The 24,759-nt window shown below is 52.6% G+C and overlaps 1 protein-coding gene across 1 annotated transcript; it reads right to left on the bottom strand.

Moving 5' to 3' along the window:
• Positions 1-1,455: 1,455 nt before the first annotated feature.
• BPIFB2 (BPI fold containing family B member 2) lies at positions 1,456-19,171 on the bottom strand. Its single transcript, XM_068986807.1, has 15 exons — positions 19,060-19,171; positions 15,918-16,011; positions 13,604-13,708; positions 12,341-12,487; positions 10,868-10,928; positions 9,116-9,176; positions 6,472-6,563; positions 6,015-6,200; positions 5,706-5,759; positions 5,001-5,171; positions 4,433-4,500; positions 4,218-4,263; positions 3,852-3,915; positions 3,422-3,498; positions 1,456-1,497 (listed from the first exon to the last, which is right to left on the bottom strand). Exons 1-15 carry the CDS (start codon positions 19,169-19,171, stop codon positions 1,456-1,458), a joined length of 1,380 nt encoding a protein of 459 aa, XP_068842908.1.
• Between the last annotated feature and the right edge of the window lie 5,588 nt (positions 19,172-24,759).

The raw sequence follows: 24,759 nt of genomic DNA, 5'->3' as shown, positions 1-24,759 counted from the left end.
TCTTTTTCTAGGTATTAAATTTATGGGCTGAGTCTGTGTCTCAAAATTTTTGTCTCTCCTGTATTCCATACCACCTAGCCTTGGGCTGAGCCTGTGTAAAGACCTGCTAAAGTAGGATTCATGAATTCACCAAACAACCAAATGAAATAAAAGCCATGCTGTCCTGGGCGAAATCATGAGGTGGGACTTTATAGCCTGGCCCTTTCCAGCTTTCAGGACCACCCCCACCTCGTCCCACTAACACTCCGGGCTTGTTCCAGGCCCCTCAGCCTGTCACTCGGAGCCTTTAGGGTTGAACTTATAACCATTACAGGGGGAAGATTAGTGTACCGCTGTCCCAAGGGCTTTGCTTACTGATGGTGGAAATTTGGACACCTTACTCCCCAGAGAAACATAAACGTAACCTGAATCCAGTGTATCTGGGAAGAAAGGAATATGATCTCTGGCTAAAAGATTAGCTTATCAGAAAGAGAAAAATCACATGGCTTAGCATTTGCACCCCTCAGCTTCCCCTAGGTCATCTTGTCACCTGTGACCTGGTGGGTTTGAAGAGGTTTCACAGCGAAAAGGAATAAGACATGGACAGTGTCTGACACAGGCCCAGGAAGCAGATCCTGTCTCCTTTAAACAGAAACTCGCCTGTGAGCCGCATAAACCGAGATGGAAAAGCTGCTAGAGAAGACAGTGAGTGTCTGTCACCTGAGGCTCATGACCTAAGGTCCAACCCCAGGTGGGAATGCTGGTGATGGAAGAGAGGACTGAGCATCTTCGGTCTGAATCCTAGGAAGGTGGCAGTCCTGGGGTTGCCTTCTGCCATCCCCCAGCTCGGAGACTCTGGGCACACTCCCATCCTTGCTGGGCCTTAATCTCTGCCTTTGTGAGATGGGACTGCATGCTCTGCCCGCAGAACTCTCAGGGCTCCTGAGGTTCTAGGAGAAGGATGGGATGTGACTCTGAGAGGAGAAATGCCACCAGGTGAGGGTACACGCCTGAAGTGCCATCGTGGCATTCGTAACTTCAGCTCATCCACGTTGCTCCCCTGGGATAGGAGGTGATGCTGTCAACAGACTTGGTCAGCAGGGACATGGCCACATCCTCTTTCTTTCCCAGGCCAGCTCTGGGGGCTCCAGGGACAGACAGGACCAGGCCCGGCATATAGGAAACTGGCCTCCAATATGCAAAGAGTTTGCCGAGCCTGGCTGGAAGTTGCAGCTCAAGAGAAGGTGTTTAATGCAAGATCTGTACAGCCTGGAGGAGATATCTGCTCCCCATAAGGAGGGGATGAAGGGAGGAAGGGGGTTGGGAGGGAAGGGGCCAGCATGGAATGAAGCAGGCTGGCTGGGCCAACCAACTTCCTGGTAATGACTAAGTGTGGTGATGAGGTGGCTTTGACTCAGTTTCCCAAGTGGCTTGAGGCCAAAGGGTCCCCAGAGCAGCTCTCCCAGTGGTCCCATGTCAGTGCTGGTACAAGAGTCCACTGGATACCACGACGTAGCCCTGAAAGACAGAGACAACCATGGGCCGGGTGAGAAGCCGCGCGGGGTCCGTAGGACCCAGGTCGCCCAGCAGCCTGGCTCTAGCTCAGGCTCTGCCGCTCTTGCTGTGTGTCCTGAGCGCAGCCATTGCCTCTCCAGCCTCAGTGTGCTGCTGATTCTCGTGGACGGTAAAGCATCCACTTTGCAAGGCTGCTACTGATAGATGGATACAGCCAGATCACACAGGCAGAGCGCTCAGTGTGGAGCTGAGCTGGATTCGGGCTTCATACGTGGTCAGGACCACCTCTGTTTTATGACCTGGAGTTCAGACCACTGAGCATCTTCTCCAAGTCCAAGCCTCTCTAGCAAAACCAGGCATACCCCCCCTCCCCAAAATGTCCCCTACTGTCTACACTGCACTGCAGAAACTTCTGCGGGCCTGCTGATCTTTTCCTTCCTTCCTTCCTTCCTCCCTCCCTCCCTTCTTTTTTCTTCCTTCCTCTTTCTCTTTCTTTCTTCAGTCTTCATTGAGCCTCTACTACGATCCAAGCCCTATGCCAGGTGTTGGGAACCCAGCAGAAAAGTAACCAGAACCAGTCCTTGTCTTTGCGTAACTTGTACATGGTCCAATAGGGTAACCGTTAACACCTGGCTAATTACAGTTACCCCCTCTTATCCATGGTTTCATTTACCTAAGTATAACTATGGTCCAAACATATCAAATGGAATATTCTAGAAATAAATAATTCCTAAGCTTTAGATTCCATGCCATTCTGAGTCACATAATGAAATCCCACGCCATCCTACTCATCCCGTCCTGGATGTGAGTCATCCCTTCGCCCGGTGGACCTACACTGCATGTGATTCCCACCCGTTAGTACTATCTATCCGCAGGTTCAGGCAGCCAACGGGCATCTTGGACTGTGTCTCCCCCTAGATAGGTGAGACTACTGCACATTTATATTCAGCAGGATAAAGTAAGATTTAGAATTCACCTTTTCAGTGACACTGCTCATATGTTGAGGGCCCAAAAGTCACCTGTGCCCAGTGGCTGACAGGGGCCACTGCCTTGGACAGTGCAGACCTCTGTCCTTGCAGGAAGTTCTATTGGGCAGTGCTGGTCTAGGGACCTTTGACGTCAGTCCCAAGTGGCTGGATTAGGGGGTGCCAAGGTGAGTCAGCCACTGACCTTGCCCGACAAAGGAAGTCTTGGGGAAATTCCCACTAAAGGCCCTGCTCCCACGTGTGCAGATGGTTACTTTCTGGGGGGCAAGTTATTAACTGCCAATTGCCTTGGGACCATAGTTCTCAAGCAAGGAGGCCATCCTCCCTGAAAGCCCTTAGCCAGTCCCTCTTAGGGAGTGTGAATGACACAGATGTTGGGCTTGAAGGACCTTGGTTAAGTTTTCTGTCCCATGCACATCTTATTGAATGAATTAGGAAGAATATTGTCCTTTTGTAGCTCAGGTGAAACAGAAAGAAGTGGTAGGATGTCATCCTGGGCCCACAATGTCTGATCCCGACATTAGATCATTTCAGAAGGGTCAGGATCCCCTCCTACCATCTGGCCTGTGGAGGTTTGTGTACAACCCTGGAAAGACTCCCTCTCTCATCCTCCCCCAAACTCCAGAGGGGTTGTGCCTATCCCAGGGCACAGAGTCACATCACAGTTAGTCTGAATCCACTGAGTGTGACCTGGTGTGATATTTGATGAGGGTGAGTGAAACCTTTGCTCCAATGTCACCTTACATTTAGAATTTTCCATCTCATCGCAGCTGATTCATGGCATGGTCTGGGCAGGGGGGCATTCCTAGGCCTGGCTGACCCTGGACCCCACTGTGTGCTCTAGTAGGAAGGGAGGGAGAGAAGTGACCCCCAACCTCCCCAAGTCCAGCCTCCCTCCAAAGATGAAGGAGGCCCCTCTGGTCACACTGAAAGGGTCTCACCTCCTGGATAAAAACCTCGGGGGTGAAGTACTGGAGATTGACCACGTGGGGGAGGGCAATCCCCATGCCCAAGAGAGCTGCAGGAAAGAAAAGAGAAATCAAGGTCAGCCGGTAACGAAGTGTCACCTGAAGCTGGCCCTGCGCTGAGGCATGACACCAAGGTCCACAGATACTCAGGAAGTGGGAACTGCTATTACTATACCCACTTTATAGAAGGGAAAACTGAGGTTAGGGGAGGAAACAGAACTTAGCTAAGATCACACAGCTGCTAAACAGCCGAGCTAAGATGTATGCACAGGCAGCAGGACTCCCAAAGCCACCCTGTTAGCCTCTGAGTCTGGGATGTAGGAAGGGGCCAAGATAGAGCCTGGAGCAGGCATGCGGGTGGAAGGGGCCAGAGGGGCCACACGGGGCAGAGGGCAGAGCTCACCATTGAGGTGGTCCAGCAAGGGCTTCTCAAACACTTCACCCATGAGTGTCTGGACTTGGTCAGTCTGCAGCCATTGAGCCAGGGAGATGGGGACCACGGGCCCATCCCGGCAAGGGGCCAGGAGAGACACGTGAACACAGAGACGGATCAACCAACAGAGGTGCGCCAGGAGGGACGAGGGCAAGTCACCCCTGTCCGGGCTTCAAGCAGAGCCCAGCTGCTCCCAGGGTCGTGTCAGCGTCCGGCCCCCAGGAACTGCTGGCCTGAGAGTCAGCTGAGAGACACGGGCACACACTCCCCTTCCCCGGGCTCAGGGCCTGCCCCACCCAGTGAGGGGGTCTCTGGAGACCCCAGCCCCATACTCACATCAATGAAGCCCAGATTGGAGGAGGCCACGGTGAGCTGGACATTCCTGAAAGGGAAGCCAGAGGGGAACGGTGGGAATGGGGCCTAGTGCCTCTCACCTGCTTACCACACCAGCTGCATCCCAAGCTCCTCTGACTGACACTGTGACAGGCAATTGCAGGCCCATTGCACAGAGGAGCATACTGAGGCTGCTGGGTCCAGGAGGCCTCACTTACCCCAGCACAGATGTGGTCCCCCGAAGCCTCACCTTGGACACGGAAAGCTGGAGGCTCAGGTTCACTACCTGGGCACATGGGGAGAGCAGGGTCAAAGGGCACAGAACCATGTGGGAGCTCTCAGCTGGCCACCAGATATCCCAGTCTCCCACCCACACCCCATCCATTCAGGAGTTTGTGGAACACAGGCCACTGGGGAGGTGAACAACAGCCAAAGAAATCAGACAAGATCCTTTCAGAGAGTGCTGGGTGTCAAAAGGAACAGTGGTATGTGGAGGGATGGGGACCATCTAGAAGCCTGCCTGGAGGAAGACTGCAGCATTTAAGCTGAGACCTGAATGATGAGGAGAAGCTAGACTTGCCAAGAGTAAGGGGAAGTGTGTCCTAGGCACAGGGCACAGGACGTGCACAGCATGTGCAAAGGTCCTGAGGCAGGAACATCTTGGCACATTGACGGAACAGCAAGGAGACCAGTGTGGATAGAAAGTGAGAAGGATGTGGGAGGAAGTGAGGCCTCCCTGAGAGTCGCCCACCTCCCGGCCAGCCCCATCCAGCCCACCTCACTCACCACATTGAGGGAGAAGAGGTACTGGAAAGCCGAGTTGGAGGACGGGGCCAGGACTTCCACGAAGGGCTGCAGGCGCAGCGTGGCGTTGTTGGTGTGGAACGTGACTGTGGGCGTAGCACCCAGCCTCACCTTGAGCACCAGGGGCATGGGCTCAGGGAACTGACGGGCCACCTGGAGAGCAGAGGGGCGAGAGGGAGCAGGGCACATGGGGGCAAAGACTGGGAGGACTCTTCGCTCATCATTCCTTAGATGCTGATCAAGCCACGGCTGTGCCATAAGTGCCCAGACCACAGAGGTGGGTCCACCCCTGACTCCCGCCCTTGGGGACACCCAGTTGATGGGTGGCCACATGAAGACAGTCACAGCCTGTGATCTGTGCCAGGAGGGAGGGTAGCTCAGGGATGTGGGAGCGCAGGGAGGCTCCTGGACCAGACAAGGGGTCTCGTCCTCCCGTGGGAGGCAACCCTTGAGCTTGGACTTGGACGGATCAGGGGAAGGAAGCAGAGGAGACAGTGTAGGCACTTCTTGCCCACTGCACGGAAAGGAGGAAATGGTGCGATGCCTGGCCTGAGGAGGGGCCACCCCGAGACAGAGGATGTGCAGATGGAAGGGCAGATGCTGAGCCAGCAGAGACTCCAGAGCCCAGAGAGCCTCCCACCCCAATCCCAGATCTCAGCCCCTGGAATGACCAGAAACATCACCCACCTCGGGGATGAGCTGGCCCAGCACAGAGGTGTTCAGCGGGTTGTTACTCGAATTCTGAAATCAACTCCCAACACATGACAGGTTTTAGAACAGTCACTCCCCAAGCCAGACCACCTCTTGTCTCCCCACCCCAACCCCTCTGTCTAATCCCCACCCTACCCCTCTGTCTAACCCTTCCAATAGCCACCCTGTGGCCCCAAAGCTTCAACTGCCCCACCCACCCAGGATTTGGCCTCAGCAGGGTCTCCCCAGGCTGGGTGACAGGGCACTCCTGCCCCACGTGCCTAGGGCGGCAGGACCAGCTCTCACCAGCTGCGCTGTGATGTCCAGGTTGAGCGCACCAGCCTTCTGCAGCAGCATGATGACAGAGTCAAACAGGTCCTGGGAGAGGCCCACAGTGGCCATGGCACCCTTGGTGCCCACGTGCTGTGGCAGCACGAAGGGGGTGGAATCCACAGGCAGGACGATGGGTCTGCCCAGCAGGAAGAGAACAGCCTGTTGAGTTGGGAGTGAGGAGGAGAACAGAGGCGGGCCCTCAGTAAGCAAGCGGCTCCATGGCAGACCCTGGGCTGTGAGATGCCACCCACCCCCGAGATGCCATGCATGCTGTCAGCCTCAGCCCTTCACCTACGTGCCACGCTCCCTCCTGGAATGCCATCCCAGCTCCTCTCCCCTCATCTCTCCTGCCGCTTTAGGAATCTTGCAAAACTCCAAGGACTCCGGAGGTAACAAGGCCCCAGCTCTGAGTGGAGCAGGAGGCACTTACGTTGATATCCAAGGAAACGTAGTCATTGGTGATGGTAGGGGTGTCAATCATGGAGTAGCGGACCTGGGACTCTGGACCCACAGGGCTGAGGCCTGAAGGAAACCAGGGTGCAGAACAAAAGATGGCATATTCAGCATTATCCACCAATGCCTCAGTTAGCTGGGCATCCCAGGTGGCACTATTGGTAAAGAACCCGCCTGCAAATGCAGGAGAATAAGAGATATAGCTTTGATCCCTGGGTTGGGAAGATGCCCTGGAGAAGGGAATGGCTACCCACTTTAGTATTCTCTTTTTTAATTTTTATTTATTTTTAATTGGATGATGGTTGCTTTGCAATATTGGTTTGATTGCTATCATACATCAACATGAATTAACCATAGGTATATGTAGGCTCCCTCCCTCTTGAATCTTCCTCCCAAGTCCCACCCATTCCCACTCCTCTAGGTTATTACAGAGCCCCAGTTTGGGTTCTCTGAGTCATACAGCAAATTCTCATTGGCTGTTTACATATGTTAGTGTATATCCATCAACAGATGAATGGATTAAGAAGTTGCGGTACATATATACAATGGAATACTACTCAGCCATAAAAAGGAATGCATTTGAGTCAGTTCTAATGAGGTGGATGAACCTAGAGCCTATTATACAGAGTGAAGTAAGTCAGAAAGAAAAGTGAATATCATATATTAACACATGTGTGTGGGATCTAGAAGGATGTTACTGATCAACCTGTTTGCAGAGCAGCTGAGGAGACACAGACATAGAGAACAGACTTATGGCCAAGGTCCGGGAGAAGAGGGAGAAGGTGAGATGAATGGAGAGAGGAGCTCTCCAGTACTCTCACCTGAAGAATCCCGTGGACAGAGGAACCTGGCAGGCTATGGTCCATGGGGTCACGAAGAGTCAGACATGACTGAAGTGACTGAGCATACACATGCCCGCATACCTCATTTAGCCAGACCCAGACCAAGAAAAGAGGCGTGAAAAGGCCCCATGAGTAAGCAAATTTAAGTTGCAAAATGCACACCCAGGAGTCAGCTGCTCACAACCTGCTGATTCTTAGACACCATTCTAACAGTCTGGGTTTCTACTTTCCCAATCAGCAGAAGACTAAAGGCCCTAAATCAGAAGGGAGAAGGGTCATTCCAGGCACAAATATCCCCTGACCAAGGCAAGATGGAAGCAAAGACAAGGGCAAGAGCTGATCTTTGGTATGAACCCGGCTCCAAGGCATCTTGATGAAGACAGTCCCTCTGAAGGGAGGGAAGAGACTAAGGCTTATTGAGTTTATTGCATACCAGGCACCTAACCCGGGCTGTCTTGTACGATAGCAACACATTGGAAAAGTAGAAATTTTGATCCTTATTTTTGGATGGAATCATTAAGCCCAGAGAGATGGAGTGACTTCCCTAAGGTCACACAGCAAATGAGCCAGAATTCATACTCATATCCTTTGATTCCTTCCATTTTCCTTGGCTTCTCAGTAGCTCCTGTTAAGGTAATATTGGGGTTGGTCGTGAGGAGGGTGGGGGAGCTCAAGAAATGTTCCCCAGACTTCTAGCTGGGCTGTGAAGTGTGGACAGGATGATAGGTGGACGTGTGAGGAGGAGAAACTCTAGGTGAGCTGATTCACGCAGGGTGCTGGTACCATGCTGAGACTTTAAACTCAGAGCTTCTGATTTTCCATCTACAAGTTGGGGATAACGACACAACCTTGTCAGATTGGTAAAATTTGCCCAAGAAAGCCAAAGAGCTACCCTGATATAAAAACACTCACTGAAGAAGTCACTGCAGATAAACATGGACCCTGCCCGGCATCCTTCCTGGCTTAACGCCAGTACATCGCCCTGCACCCCTGTCCCAGGCTCTGTAAGGGGTTAGATACAACCCCCAACTCAAAGGCAAAACCAACCAATGCCCTAGGGCAGCTGCCAATGACAGACAGCTCTGGATTTCGCAAAGTCAGTGATGGCAACACAGGAGAAACTCCAGAGTCCCAGGCAAAGAAAGTCCTCGGGTACAAGAAGGAGCACTTCAAACAGAAGCAGCTTTACAAATGGGCTTGTGAAAAGAGAGGATGCCCTGAATTTACCCGGGGCTCGCTGGGCGCAGATTTCCTCCCGAGTCACCAGAGGATGCATTCTTTGACCAGTCTGGGAATGGGTGAGTAATTACCAACAGTTCTTCAGTACTGATAAATACTGATAAATACCACTAAAAAGATGAAGCTGACCTACTTCTGTTGCTTTTAGTTCCATATTGTAAATTGAAGACCTGTCAGGGGCTTGTTTCTAGAGAATGAAATGGCAACTCACACAAGTATTCTTGCCTGGAAAATTCCATGGACAGAGGAGCCTGGTGGGCTACAGTCCATGGGTTGTAAAGAGTCGAACCATGGAAGTGACTTAGGGCACGGACACGTGTGTGCATACACACACACACACATACACACACACAAAAAAAATATTCAAAGACTTGGTTCTACAATTTGGAGACTTCCAAATTCCACCAATAATTGTTCAGACATCCTATGATTGATCTCCCAGAGGTCAACTCGGATGCAAAGGAGGGGTCTTTGAAGGGTCATGGGGATCCCAGAGGATTTCAGAGGCCCCAGCCCCCTCCCCAGGCTCCCAGGTCTTACCAATTAAAGTGCCCAGGTGGACATTGAGGCCTTGCACCAGGTTGGAGATTCTCAGGCACAGCTGCAGAAAGACAGAGGCTCCAGCGGCTCTCAAGGCTGGAGGGGGTGAGGCTGGGAGGGTCTACAGGCCCTGGGTGGAAGACTCTCCCAACTTGGACACCAAGGCCTGGGAGCCCTTCCTTCCACCACCAGCCAGTGGGCCTCTTCCAGCACCTCCTCTGGGCCCTGGGGACTCAGAGGGGACACTGGGGCCTGTGAGCACTGAGGAAAGAACAGGGCTGTGGGGCCCAGTGGGAGTGGCCACAGCCAGGCCCAGGAAACTGAGGCAGGCAGCCTGCTGCATACCGGCCCAGAGGCCCAGCTGATGGACGATGCTCCCTGCAGAGGATGCAGGCTGCAGTCAGCAAGCCGGGCCAGGGAGACTGGAGTCCTCCCAGCCCAGCAGGCCACCAGAAGTGGATTAAGCTGGGGTCAGTGTGACAGAAGGTGGGGCAGAGAAGAGACTGCAAGGCCGGGGATGGTCATAGCTGATCCAGGGAGGACTTGGTGAGGCGAGGCCAAGAGGCAGTTCAGTTCAGTTCAGTTCAGTTCAGTCGCTCAGTTGTATCCGACTTTTGCAACCCTGTGGACTGCAACACGCCAGGCTTCCTTGTCCATCACCAACTCCTGGAGCTTGCTCAAACTCATATCCCTCAAGTCGGTGATACCATCCAACCGTTTCATCCTCTGTCACTCCCTTCTCCTCCTGCTTTCAATCTTTTCCAGCATCAGGGTCTTTTCCAATGAGTCAGTTCTTCGCACCAGGTGGCCAAAGTATTGAAGCTTCAGCTTCAGCATCAATCCTTCCAAAGAATATTCAGGACTGATTTCCTTCAGGATTGACTGGTTTGATGTCCTTGTAGTCCAAGGGACTCTCAAGAGTCTTGTCCAACAGCACAGTTGAAAAGCATTAATTTTTCAGCGCTCAGCCTTGTATATGGCCCAGCCCTCACATCCGTGCTTGAGTACTGGAGCAGAGGAGAGGACTATACTAGCTTCTGCCTTCCCGCCTCAGTGTTCTCATCTGTAGCATGGGCATCCTGAGGCCTACCTCTTGAGCGTGTGAAATGGCACACAGTGGGTTGCCTTGGTCTCCATTACTGCTGCTACTGGAGGTAGGGTGGGTGGGAGGGGGCAGGGAGGGAGAGTAGGGCCCTGGCCCCTGAGACACCGTTGCTCACCAAGTCGGCCCCCCGTAGACAATGACAGGAGCTAACATGGTGGCCTTCACAGCAATGCTCACTCTCCCCAAACTGCTGTAAACTGCGCACATTGTGATGCACTCAGCCCCACAGCCTGCCCACAGGGGCTGGATAGGGACAGTGGTTCTCTCTCCTTACAGATGTGGAAGGAGGGGCAGAGGGGGGCCAGATGACTTGTCCAGGGTCCCCGCTGGGAAGGAGGGGACCAGGATCACATCCACCCCTGGTGCCCAGGCCCTCATCCACTCCCATTGTGCTCTCTTTTCAGAAGCTACACGGCCCAGAAAGCACTCCACTCCACAGGGCACCGGGGTGGTCTGAGTGGAGGAGCCTCCCTCCCCTGCAGCCCCACAACCGCCAGGTCATGGCATTAGACCGTCAGCCCTGCCTCCTCCCTGCCCTTCTGGGGAAAGTGGAGGACCCTCAGGAGGAGCACTAACAATCCCTGCCTGCGACCCCCCTCTGCACTTGCTGCCGCCCCCCATCCTGCAGGCTCTGGCAGGTCCTTTACCTTGCTCTTCAGCACAGCTTTGATGTGACTCTGCAGCGGGGCCAGCATCGCGGGGGCTGTGCTGAGGAGGAGACCAGAAAGGGCCCCTGAGCCCAGGTCAGCACCATAGGGGCCTGTTTCTCCCCAAAGCCAGAGAAAAGCCTGTGCCCAGGCCACACCCTGACACGTGCCAGGCGTGGAACCAGCACGACTGACTCCGCAGTGGAAGACATCAAGCCACCAAGAAGGGGCCATTGGTCTCAAGATTTGGAAGTGGCCAAGAATGAGGCCAAGTGGAGTGGGGAGACAGAGGGTGTTGTGAAGGCTGGACTTGACCACATCCAGCTGGCTTCAGGGCCACTGAGCCCAGTGAGGCGGGGCCGTGGCTGGCGGGGCCCAGGTCTGCTCCCTGCATGGGCCCCATTTCTCTGTGGCAAACCTACTGCAGTCCCTTCCTCACTGAGCCGTGGGGCTGAGTCAGTGTTTCAGAATGGGGATCCAAGAGAAGTCACGGTTCCTTGGTTCCCTAACACGCTGACATGAGGCATGGCCCAGACTTGCTGAGAGGCCTCTTGGGGAGGCAGGAGGAAGGCACCAATGTTCTCAGCGGCATCAAACTCTGGGCTCCTGTTTTTCCATCAATAAACCATGAGCAGCCCCTGCCCACAAGGACTGTGAGGGACCGTGGGGGATCATGAGTTACACAGGCTGAGCAGGGGGCCCAAATGGGAATAGATTTATACCCAAGCCTTGTCTTAGGAAAAAGTCCAGTCTTTGGGTAAATGTTGCTCCCTTTTAAGATGCTAAAATATTCAACCACCTCGAAGTGAGCAGAGGAATTCGTAGCAGTGGAGTCGATCAGGCTGCCGAGTTTGAACCCGTGTGCTAGCTGTGTGGCCCTAGGCAAGTCACTTAACCACTCTGTACCTCCACTTGCTCTCTTGCAAAATGAGGGAAATGCCTTCACCGACCTGGTAGGACTACTGTGAGATGACTCACAGAAAGGGCCCAGAACATGCCCAGCACACAGTGGTGCTCTGGAGGTGGAGTGGCTGTCAGTCTTAGACTCCAAAACAGGATCAGCCACCTGACTCATGGGGAGATCTTGGCGGGTCCCAGACCCTCCCTGGGCCTCAGACTCCTCATCTCTGCAGGGCAGGGCAGCCCTCCGAGGTTCTCGACTGAGGCTGCCAGCCGAGTCCCTCTCCAAACAGGATGTTAATGGCCAGTGTGTGCTGTCACATGGTGCAGAGCAGCGGTGGAGCCACGGGCTCTGGCCACACACTCGCTGTGTGACCTTGGGCATGTCCCTTCCCTTCTCTGAACTTCAGTGTCGTCAGCCATAAAACAGGTATGATGCTGGTGGCGATGGGGCGGGGCAGGGGCAGGGCCAGCTCTCAGATCCATCATTGGGATTGGATAAAGTAGGAAGTTCAAGAAACAGCACCATAGCCACGATGTCTGGGTTCCAGCGGCCCAGCCTCCAGTACCCACCTGTTGCGGCCATCAGACACGATGGCTTTGTCGAAGATGGAAAAGCAGCTGGAGATGCTGACCAGGGGGGTCCCGATGGAGCCCTGTTCCACGGAGGTGTCAGCCAGCAGCGCTATGGGGAGCAGCAGCTGCAGGGGCTCCGGGTCACTGTGGGGACACCAGTCCTGAGTCCAAGCGGCACTGCCTAGCAAGCCCACGGTGACAGATGCAAGACCCCCTCCCCCACCCAGGGGTCTCCACCTGCTGACCCCTTAACACAGGCAGGGACCCTACTCAGCATGAGATGGTCCCCCCGGGGCAGGCTGGACACACCCCCAGACTCCACTCAGGGTCACAGACACTGAATCAGATGGCTGTGAGCTCTGGCTCCCCGTACCCTCTTGTGTGAGACCCTGGGCCAGTCATTCCCCATACTGAGCCTTAGATTCTTCTTCTGTAGAAATGGACATCAGATTGGTGGTTCCTATCTCACAAGGCTGCTATGCTGAATTTTCTAGAAAACAATCATGTGAAAACATCCTACTCGAAGGCTGGCCCACTAGCACTCATAAAATGGTAGTATCAGGACAGAGGAGTTAAAATAAGAACACTCAGCCCCTAGTTTGAAAATTAAATGAATATATAGTGACTGATGCACAGAAACAAGTCTAGTATTTTATTGAGCACCAGGTACCTTGCACGTGAAAGGGGTAATATAATTTTAATCATAGCAGTGAATCCATCCACTCAAACCTCCATTGCTTGCTAAGTCGCTTCTGTCATGTCTGACTCTTTGCGACCCTAACCCACCAGGCTCCTCTGTCCATGGGATTCTCCAGGCAGGGATACTGGAGTGGGTTGCCATTTCCTCCTCCAGGCGATCTTCCCAACCCAGGGATCGGACCTGTGTCTCTTATATCACCTGCACTGGCACTAGGGTTCTTTACCACTAGCGCCACCTGGGAAGCCCTCAACCTCCATAGGCATGCTGCAAAGTTTTGTTTTCTTTTGCTTTGGTTTTTCACAAAGGACGAAACAGGGTCAGAGAAGTGAAATGACTCTCTCCATTTGCATAACTGTTGAGCAGGGTCTGGATTCTCAGAAATGCTCTCACTGTCTCACTCCCCCACGGAGAGTGGGGGAGTGAGAAGGCACTGGAGAGAGTGCTGAACAGAGTTAGAAGGTCTGAGTTGGGATCTTGGGATTTGCTAAATCCCATTCCTCCGTTTTACCTTCAGAGAGTCCTTGAAAATCCTCCCGCTCCCAACAAGGAGACTGACTCACCGGAAGATCTTGAAAGTAAAATTGGTGGCTGCCAACAAGCGTATTCCGAAATCGGCAACAAATGTCAGGTGGAGGTGGGACACATCGACATTCACAATCTGAATCCTGCAGGGTAGGAGTCAAAGCGACAGGGCAGTCCCCATCAAACCATGGCATCAACTCTGGGGTGGGTGCTCGGAGCCTGTGCACACTGTTGGTATTTATAAAGGACCTCTGACAACTAAAACTATGGGATGGGGAAGAGGTAGTGAGTTCACCATCATAGGGGGGCATGCAAGCAAAGGGTAACCAACCTGCCAGTAGGGAAAAGAGGCAAAGGGCATCCCAGCATTAGGCATGAATTAAGTGAGATGATGATTACCTAGGTCTTGGAGGGATTTTAGTTTCTGATGGAGATCTGGAAAGCTGGGAAGGTAGGGAAAGAAAAAACTTTGGGATCCACAGAAGGCAGAAATCCCCCTCTAGTCAGCAGCTTTGGCTTGTAGCACTTTAGCAAGGGAAAACTCAACTCCTTTCAAAGCTGCTTGTTCCGATTGCTCAGCACTCTCCAGCTAACCTATGATTTCTTTTTTTCCTGAATAAAAGTCTTCTTTTTTCTCTCTCTCTCTCCGGCACAGTAGTTAGTTGTGGGAGGTGGGGCACTACAGAGTGGTGTAAATGTTAAAGTGAACGTGTTAGTCTCTCAGTCGTGTCTGACTTTTTGCGACCCATGGACTGTAGCCCACCAGGATCCTCTGTCCATGGACGTCTCCAGGCAAATGTTAAAAGTCACATCAAAGCACTCTCTGTTAGCACTTGGGTGACATCTTTCCATGACTCTCCTTGGGACACAAGCTGACCTAGAGCCTGCTTCTTTTCACTTGACAGCCATTCTGGATGTGTTCCCACATCTACAAACAAGGACTCCTGGCACTGTTTTCCAACAATCGCATGATTGAGCCTCTGTGTGGCCAGACTGCAAATCATTTAGGGATCCTTGACCTTGGGACACTGATGCTCCTGGGCCCGACATCATCAGCCCAACCCTACCCCAGGGTCTCAAACTGGGGGCTTCCACACCAGCTGCATTTTCACCCGCACAGTGTTTGCAAGTTTTAAACATTTTAAAATGAGTTGCTGTCATTCAAAACTTGGTAGATTTTTATATACACAGATATGGTTCTGGGCTCTCCTGTCTGTGACAATGCAGAGTGGTGGAGCCTGCCACACTTGGCACCATTCAAAGATCGGAGCAGAAGGAAAGTTCACTGGGAGCGCCTGAGAGAACCCTTCAGCAGCCCATGACATGAGACGTTTAGCTTTCATTCCTTCCCAAGTAAATCCTTTACTCAATATTTGAGTTTGTGTGTTGTTTCTAAATCTCTTCATTGGGGAGGATGGGGGGGTGGAGAGGGAGGTTCAAGAGGGAGGGGACATATGTACACACAGAGCTCATCCACTTTGTTGTTCAGCAGAAACTGGCACAACATTGTGATGCCACGATACTCCAATTTTTAAAAATTAATTTAAAATAATAACAAGTGTAAAAATAAAATCAGAAGAAAAAAAGCAAAACTAAATGAATAAATCTCTTCATCAATTCTCTCAACACTCCAGATCAGGTTTAATTATCTCCAAGAAGGTGTTATTAAGCTCTTTTTATTGGCTTCAACTTTGTATCAGCATACCACATTTATAAACTTTGTACCATAGACAGTGTAGCACCCATTTTTACAATGCAACATACACAGAAGGAAGAATGTAACTGTTTGTTGTTGATGACGATGATGACAGTGAAGAAGTAATAAAACTGCTGCTAGCAACAGTCAAAAAATGTACATGGCTTTTTATAAGAATATGCATATATACATACATGTATGAGTTCCTATACATGCATAGTATATATACATGCATATACATAAGGATTTTCTTGGAAATCCAGAGTCTTGTCTATAGTGAGTCTGTTTCCCACTGGATGGGGACAATTAGCCCAGTTCCTAAAAGTGTCTGAGACTGAGGTGCTCCCACCTGCCTCTGCCTTTGAGTCTCTGCCTTATGGAGAGGGATATATTAGACTCACATTTTGTCTAGATTCAATGTTAGGCTTTTGGAAGAAGTACCCAAGGTCCTGTCAGCCCTGGGGACCTAGGAGCCAGAGTTTTAGACTCTGTGCATAAAAATCTACTAATTGGGAGGCATCAGACCCCCTTGGCTGGTCCCAGCTCCTGCAGCCTCTTGTGCCCACTCACCTGGCAGGTGAGAGTATCTAATCTGGTGAGGGAAACACTTGTCTAGCTGGTGGGGGGAAGCACTCACCTGGAGGTGAGCTACTCACCTGGTGGGCTGGAAGACCCCTCCACTCCTGTCCAGGAAAAGCGGAACTGTGACCTGCAGGGCCCTCTGGAGCGGGGCTTTCCCGGCTTCAACTGCTGAGGGGCCAGAGCAGGGTGAGGTCAGGCCATCCTCAGGAGCCGCCAAGAGAGACCGCACCACCCACCATCTGCCCCACACCGTGGGTGAGGAGAACTCAGAGATTGGAAGGGGCGGGCTTGTCCACAGGCGCACAGGAGGCCACCTGGGGGGCACAACCCCACCAGGCCCTTCCAGACATGTCTTTCCTCTTTGCCCTTCCAAATCCCACGTAGCGAATCTCTCCTCAAAAACAGTAACACCCTTTGCCCTTTTGCAAGGCCTTGATCAGTCTCCACCTCCTTGGGAGCTTCTACAAGGCCCCAAGCAGAAGAAGCAGTTCCCAGCCCTGCGGGGAGAGGGTGGAAGTAGTCTCTTCTGCAGGCTGAGGGCTCAGGAGCCTCTCAAAATCTAGGTGCAAATCCACCTCTGCTACTCACTACCTGTGCTGCTGCCCTGTGCCTCAGTTTCCCTGCAAATCAATACGATGCTTAAAATGGTAGCTGTCAGCTTTCTCAGAATCTGGCACCTCCCCGCCCCCTGCACTTTCCCCAGGGCTTGACTTGGGCAACTGTGGTGTATGCCAGAGCCACAGACATCATGGACCTGTTGCCAGCCTAGGTCACCACTCCCCATATTTTCTTTAGCCCTACCAGGGAGCCCATAACACTGAGTATCTAGGGAGCCAGCTGCTCAGCTTTTATCTCAGGCACCATCAAGACCTATATTGGCCCAAGACACACGTGAAAGTGCACTAGACGCCTGCAGAGGACAGTTTCTTAACTCCATTGGCAGCCAGCAGTTTTCCTTGGCGCCTAGCAAGTTCCAGGGTTTGACATTACACTATGAATTGCTACTTCCAAGTCCCTGAAGGATTGCTGTTGTGGTTCAATCGCTCAGTCGTGTCTGACTCTTTGCGACCCCATGGACTGCAGCACGCCAGGCTACCCTGTCCTTTACTATCTCCCGGAGTTTGCTCAGATTCATGTCCATTGAGTTGGTGAGGCCATCCAACCATTTCATCTTCTGCTGCCCCCTTCTCTTTTTGCCTTCAATCTTTCCCAGCATCAGGGTCTTTTCTAAAGAGTGTGTCTCCAATGAAACATCCCTGTGACCCTTGCAACAACAGGGAGCCAGTGCCCTGCCATCTCCATTAAGATCTCTGAATCTCTGCCCTCATGATGGGATGGTTCTTCTTGGACCTTTATCGCAGCCTTAGGGGTACTGGTTTTCCCTTATATCTACTACTCCTGTGTTTTTGTTCACTGACTTAAGGGACATGAGTTTGAGCAAGCTCTGGGAGATGGTGAAGGTCAGGGAAGTCTGGCGTGCTGCAGTCCATGGGGTTGCCAAGAGTCTGACACGACTGAGCGACTGAACAACAACAACTTGTGTTCTTTAGAATTCTTCTTAACTCTTACCAGCCAACTCCCTGTTACTCCAGTTCTCTCTCAATATAGATTAAACTTTCCTTGTTCAAATCACGCACTCAAAAAAAAAAAAAAATGGTGCCTGTCACATGGGGTCCTTGGAAAGACCCACTCAGGTCACAATAAATATTAGCTCGCGTGGCTATTTGTAATTATAATGGCTAGCACTCCCATCATGCTCCCTTTGTGCCAGGCATTGTTCTGAGTGCTTTAGCTTTCCTCAAAATTCTATGTCAGTGCAATATTATACCCAGTTTACCAATAGGTTGAGGACCCAGGCAAGAAGAAGCTGGATCTGGGCCAAGACACCCAGCCCTCAAGGCCCTGGACTTTCTCCCACACCTGGGCTGCTGGGCTGACGGAGGTGCTAATTAAACTGTGACTGAACTGGACTCATACCCGGGCTTCTGGACTCCCTCCACAGTGCTCCCCTGACATGCACTTGAACCCTGGGGCTTGCAGGAGGGGATGAGGAGGAGGATGCAGTATTATGAAAAAGCCTCCAGCCTTGCCATGGAGGAGGTGTGTAGCAGTGTGCTCTTGGCAGTGTGTTTCCACTGAAACAAACAGGCAGCTGCAGCTGGGAGCGCTGCCTGGGGACAAAGGCAGCTCGCACAGCGCGGGGAGGGCAGTGGGCCGGTAGTCACCCTCATGCCACTCTGACACGGATCACTGCCACTTTCACTGTCTGCCCTTCTGTCCGGATACAATGTTCCGGAAAGCATCATGCGCCCCAGGGGGGACCTTGCTGCTTCCCTGAGCCACCTGCCTCCACACCATTTGTGTTCCGGAACCCTTGAAAGTCCCCTCCACTGTCTGACCTGAGTTCCTCATGTTGTTATCTGAGTGTGGTCTGGCCCTGGTGTAAAGAGCTTCTGATCTCTCACCTCTGACCTCTCACCAACCTTGGTGGGATCCCAAAGCCTCCCCAGGGGCAGTTGCAGTTGTCTCACCCTGGCCTGGATGTCCTCATTTTGGACATCTGGATGTCTGATCCTCTCCGGGGTCAGACGGGACTTGGAAGGAGGGAATAGAGACGTGGGGTGGACGCCTTGCCAAGAAGGGCCCAGAGAGGGGCTGCTGCTTCTCCCTGGGAGCCCAGCAGGGAGGGCCCAGCTCCTGGACGCTCCCGAGTGCAGTGCTAGGCGTGCCTCCCCCAGCACACGCGTGCACACAGCCCCCCACACACACACCCCAGGATGCAGGGCCACAGCGCGACACACCCCGAGGCGTGCTCCATGGCCTTGCACACGTGCCAGTGGTTAGGCACCCTCCCAACCCTCAAGCACGCAGGTGGGCACATCATATCTCCATGGATTTTCAGACTCATACCAGACACTTATAAGCAAAAGGGGCCACTCACACTGACCCATCCTCACGTTGCTTGGGCATGGCAGCCACGTGCACACAGGCACGGCCTGTGCCTCCACTCATGCACCCACTGAATAAACATTTGTTGAGCAGCGCTTTCTGGGGCCCAGGGGCACAACGACAGAAGAGAAATCCAGGTCCCCATGGGGTTTGAGTTCATAGATACACATGTACATTTAGGATTGTACACACACCTACAGGCATGGACACCCGAGCTCACCCTCTCGCACACACACATGGCCGACAGCCTGATGGCACATCTCTTACCGTAGCTCAGCACTTCCTTGTTGAGTCTGAACACAGTACCCGGCCTGGAGGCTCTGACCACGGGCGGCAGCAGCAGCGCCAGCAGCAGGCCCAGCCCACACGCCCCAGGCATGGTGGCCCTGGCCCCTTCCCCCCAGGATCTGTGGGCTGGAGTGGGGACAAGCATCAGAGAACTAGTCCAGAATGGCCCCACCCGGGGTGGCTTAAACCCCATCCCAACCCAGAGGTCACAAACCATGAGCAGCGATCCCAGCCCTGCCCAGACCCCTCACCCCTACACATCAGTTTTTGCATCTCTGCTCTGAGAAGAATCCCCATCCCAGCCTGCTTCTTCAGCAACCACGGTGGCATCTGGTCTGGACATGGTCCCAAGGCCCAGAGAAGACATGGCCTTGCCTAGGGCCACACAGCGAATTAGGAGCAGCTGCAGGACCCAAGTCATGCCAGAGGAGGATGGGGGGACTCCCAGATGGGGAGACTGAGGGCAGCGTCCCATCCCCCGGAGGGAGCCTAGGCCGAGTGCCCCAAGGCCAGCACTGTGTTGCCTGATGCCAGGAATCCAGCCTGGCATTGTGGCCTGCTGTCCAAACCCTCCAGGGAAGGATCCGGGGTGCTTCCCACCCTCATCTTATCCTGTGCTAGGTGAGGAAATGTCCTAAGTATAGGCCTCTCACATGGTCCCCAGCCCCTCCCCACTCAGCCCAGCTCAGTGGACTTAGGGAGAAGGAGTCAGGCGGGACCAGGGTTGGGGGCTGCTGCTCAGATAGATAACTAAGGCCCAACGAGGCGGCACTTGTCCAGGGTCCCACAGCAAGATAAGGGATCGGCCCTTCTGCAGAAGTCTTTTGGAAGTAGCATCCCCATTGAACAGATGGAAAAATCGAGGCTCCTCCCTGGAAGGGCTCCAGCCCCATCTCTCTTCCTACCTCAGGCGGTTCCCAGGGCAGGTAGACTCTCAGCCCCAGCCAAGCCCTCCGCAGTCCCAAGCAGGTGTGGAACTGCCTTATGAGGCTCCCCGGTGTGCAGGGTCCACCAAGGAGGGATCCAGGGAGGGGCAGGTTTGCTTGTGGTTGCAAGTGTTTTCCCTGCAAACATGACCTTTGCCAAAGCATCTCACCCTACGTGTGCAGTGGCATTGCCACGTAGCAAGCTTGCTGCCAGCCGCTCTAAGACCCTGGGGCTGGGCAGCTCTGGAACCTCAAAGACCAGCAGATTAGTAGAAGGATGGCTGCCCCAGGAGGCAGCCCCAGGACAAAGGAGGTGCCCAGAATCAAGGAGATAATCACTTATAGGTGGAATCTAAAATAAATAAACTTATCTATGAAACAGATACAGACTCACAGAGGGAACACACTTGTGGTTGCCAAGGCAGTAGGGAGGGAGGGAGGGACTGGGAGTTTGGGCTTGGAAGCTGCAAACTGTTCCATTTAGAATGGACAAACAACAAGGGTCTAATGTGCAGCACCAGGAGCCACCTTCCCCATCCTGTGATAAACCATGATGGGGAAGGATATTTACAAAGAATGTATCTATATATTTATCAATCCCAGTCTCCCATCCCCCGCTCCCCATTATGCCCACATGTTCGTTCTATACATCTGTGTCTCTATTCCTGCCTTGGAAACGGATTCATCTGTACCATTTTTCTAGATTCCACATATATGCGTTAATATATGATATTTGTTTTTCTTTTTCTGACTTATTTCACTCTGTATGACAGATTGAGTGGGAAGCTGCTGTAAAGCTCTGTGATGATCTGGGGGTGGGGGGGGGGGCTGAGGTGGTGGTATGGGAGGCAGGTCCAAGAGGGAAAGGATATATGCATACACAGAGCTGATTCACTTCATTGTACAGTGGAAACTAACATCACATCATAAAGCAATTATATTCCAATAAAAAAAATAATGTTTATATGTTTATATTGAGGCTTTCCCGACGGCTCAGACGGTGAAGAATCTGCCTGCAGTGCAGGAGACCCAGGTTTGATCCCTGGGTCAAGACGATCCCCTGGAGGAGGAAATGAAAACCCACTCCAGTATTCTTGGCCTGGGAAATCCCCTGGACAGAGGAGCCTGGCAGGCTTCAGACCATGGGGTCACAAAGAGTCAGACACAATTGAGCAACTAACACCCACATATTTCAGGAGCACACACACATGTGTATAACTGAGTAACTCTGCTGGGTGGCAAAAACTGTCACAGCATTGTAAGCCAACTACATTTCAATAAAAAGACACAAACAGAAGCAAAGAAACAGGTCATGGGGATGGCTGACCTCCCGCCTGTACCTCCACGGGGAAACACGGCTCTTCTAGTAGGAGCAGGAGGAGACCGGAGTCCCATCCCCATCATCAGCTGAGCCCCGTTCCTGGTCACACACTTCCCCCTCATCATACATGGAGCTACAACTCAAAGGGCAACAGAGGAGGGGATGTGGAGGACCCAGTCCCGCTGCTTAACACTCAGCTTCTCTGCAAAGGCGCATCCCACTCATGGAGGACTGAGCCTGTCAGCAGTGTCCACGTTACAAACTACAGCCTCCACCTTGGCTGTACGGGCCCCGAAGAACTGAGTGCTCCTGAAGGGGGTTGTCTATGCGTGCGTGTCTCAGGGGTATATGTGTGCTCATGTGTGTGTGTGTTTATGCGTGTAGTCATGCATACACACGGCTGCTGCTGCTGCTGCTAAGTCGCTTCAGTCATGTCCGACTCTGTGCGACCCCATAGACGGCAGCCCACCAGGCTCCCCCGTCCCTAGGATTCTCCAGGCAAGAGCACTGGAGTGGGTTGCCATTTCCTTCTCCAATGCATGAAAGTGAAAGTGAAAGTGCACTAGGTCATAATTACTGATGTCAGAGGAAAGTGTGTGATTATGTGTGGGTGTGAGCTGGAAGTGCGTGATTGTGTGTGTGTTGCCATCTTGGTTTGTGGTGTCACTTGCCTGTTTATATGAACCTACATGAGTGTAGGTGTGGGGAGTTCTGTGTCCAGTATGTTTAAGTGGACTTAGTATACTGAGTGTGTCTGTGAGGCTGAACATGCATGTGTAGCTGGGTCTAGCAGTCTGTTTCCTGACATTAGGGGTGTGCATATGTGTTTGTGTGTGTCCATGCATGTGTGCACAGGAGGTGATGGCAGAGTTACAGGGAAGTCCCCTCCGTTCCTCTGCATGGCTCTCCTGGGGTATTGGCACAAAGAGCCCAGGGCTTTCCCCAACTCCAGAATTCTCCATGGCTCCCATTGACTCCACACCAGCCCCTGTGCTGGGTCCTCCTCTAGGGCTCACAGAGCAGACAGGAAGTGTAGAAACCATCAGGCCTTTCCCTGAGAGGCCAGAGTTCCCCTGGACCAGTCCTGCCTTTGAGCCCATGCTCCCCCGCCTCATTCTTGAGGCACGAAGGAATGAGAGGAGCTGGCGGCATGCTCCTTAACATCCTTCTCCTGGCCCCCACTTACCCACTTATGCATAAGACCAGCCCTCCTGGTCCTCACAGGAGCTGAGGCAAAGATCAGATTCAGCGGACAGTGGCGCAAATATTGACCAAAGCCACTCTCGGTGTTTGCTCTCCGCATGAGCACTTCCTCTTCCTCCACATTTCAAGCACCAGGGGGCATTGGGTGCCGGCCAGTAGACACAAAGGAGGGGGGTTCTCACCAGCCCCTCCTCCCTGCAGCGCCATTCTGTGAGCACCCGCCACATGGAGGCTGGTCTGCAGCCACATCACCCTCCACCCCAGGGATAAAAGCTGGTTCTGCTCACAGCTGTGCTTAATAAATCCCGGGCATTTCATAAAAGCTTGTTCAATGGATAAAGAATGTACCATTGAATGGCCCCTGTAGTAATGACTGTGGCAGCATTCCAGAGCCCCTCCTTCACTGAATCTTCCTCTGGGCACTGTCTTAGCTCCCTACCACTGCTATAAATCACCACCAGCTTAGTGACTGGCAAACACAAATTTATTATCTTAACCATTTTGGATCTCGGAAGTCCAAGATGGGTCTCCCCGGGCTAAAATCAAGGTACTGGCAGGACTTTGTTCCCTTCTAGAAACTACAGAAGAGAATCCACTTCCTGGCCTTCGTTCCTTGGCTCATGGTCCCTTCTTCCATCTTCAGAACCAGTAAGTTAGGATCATTATGCTGCCGTCTCTCTCCTCATCTGCCTCCTTCTTACACTTTTAAGGACCTCTATCATTAAGGGCCCGCCTGGGCCCACCTGGATAATCTAGCATATTCTCTGATTTCAAGGTTAGCTGATTGTTAAGTCACTTCAGTCATGTCCGACTCTGTCCGACCCCATAGAAGGCAGCCCACCAGGCTCCCCCGTTCCTGGGATTCTCCAGGCAAGAACACTGGAGTGGGTTGCCATTTCCTTCTCCAATGCATGAAAGTGAAAAGTGAAAGTGAAGTCGCTCAGTTGTGTCCAACCCTCAGCAACCCCATGGACTGCAGCCTTCCAGGCTCCTCCGTCCATGGGATTTTCCAGGCAAGAGTACTGGAGTGGGGTGCCATCGCCTTCTCTGAGGTTAGCTGATTAGCAGCCTCAATCTCATTTGCAAGTGTTAGTCCCCCCTTTGTTAAGTTATCTGATGTGAAGAACTGACTCATTGGAAAACAGCCTGATACTGGGAAAGATTGAAGGCAGGAGGAGAAAGCGACGACAGAGGATGAGATGGTTGGATGGCATCACCGACTCGATGGATATGAGTTTGAGCAGGCTCTGGTAGTTGGTGATGGACAGGGAAGCCTGGCGTGCTACAGTCCATAGGGGTCACAAAGCGTTGGATGCAGCTGAGCGACAGAACTGAACTGTTACATTACCTAACATGTTCAGGCTTTAGCACATGAGCCTCTTTAGAGGACAGTTACTCTGTTTACCACAAGTACTGAGCCTGCAATTTGAGCAACTGCCATGTCCAAGTGAAGTCTCAGTCGTGTCCAACTCTTTGCAACCCTATAGACTATAACCTACCAGGCTCCTCTGTCCATGGGATTTTACAGGCAAGAGTAATGGAGTGGGTTGCCATTCCCTTCTCCAAGGGATCTTCCCGACCCAGGGATCGAACCTAGGTCTCCTGCATTGCAGGCAGACGCTTTCCCGTCTAGCCCACCAGGGAAGCCAACTGCCACCAGGGAGCAAAACTGAATTCATTTTAGTTCCACAATCCAAGTAGAAAAACCATAACCAGACATTCCCACTCTGCATGCTTTTATTTTACCAGTAAAATGTAGAACTTTACGAAGACAACAACACCCAAACATTGTTTTGTATTATGTCAAACGTCCACCAGTGAGAAGCTTGGCATTACAGAATAAATCTGTGTACAGCCTAAGAAGGTAAGGAAGCCTGGGGCAGAAATGGTCTGAGAGCAAGAAAAAGCATGGCCTGGATCTTGGAGCCCCAAGTCTTGCCCCTGTCCAGCCTCTGAGTGCCTGGCATGGCCCTTCAAGGCCATCTTAAAAGTGGAAAGTTGGACAGAATGAGTTCCCCTGAGGGAAGTTCCAGAGCCAAACTGGAGACTGGAAAGACCACCCACAGCTGCTCTGTGAGGTCACAGTGCCAGCAGTTCCACTTGACCTGGGAGAGGTTCCACACAGCACCCTTCAGGGCACACTAGGTGGGAGCAGCAGCAGCAGCCACTTCCTCCTCACCGACTCCCAGAGATCCCCACCACCAACCCCCATCCCAGAGAAGGACATCG

The sequence above is a fragment of the Capricornis sumatraensis genome, chromosome 15 (assembly GCF_032405125.1).
Source record: "Capricornis sumatraensis isolate serow.1 chromosome 15, serow.2, whole genome shotgun sequence".
In the NCBI taxonomy this organism is placed as follows: domain Eukaryota; kingdom Metazoa; phylum Chordata; class Mammalia; order Artiodactyla; family Bovidae; genus Capricornis; species Capricornis sumatraensis.
This window is presented reverse-complemented; position numbering and strand designations above follow the sequence as displayed.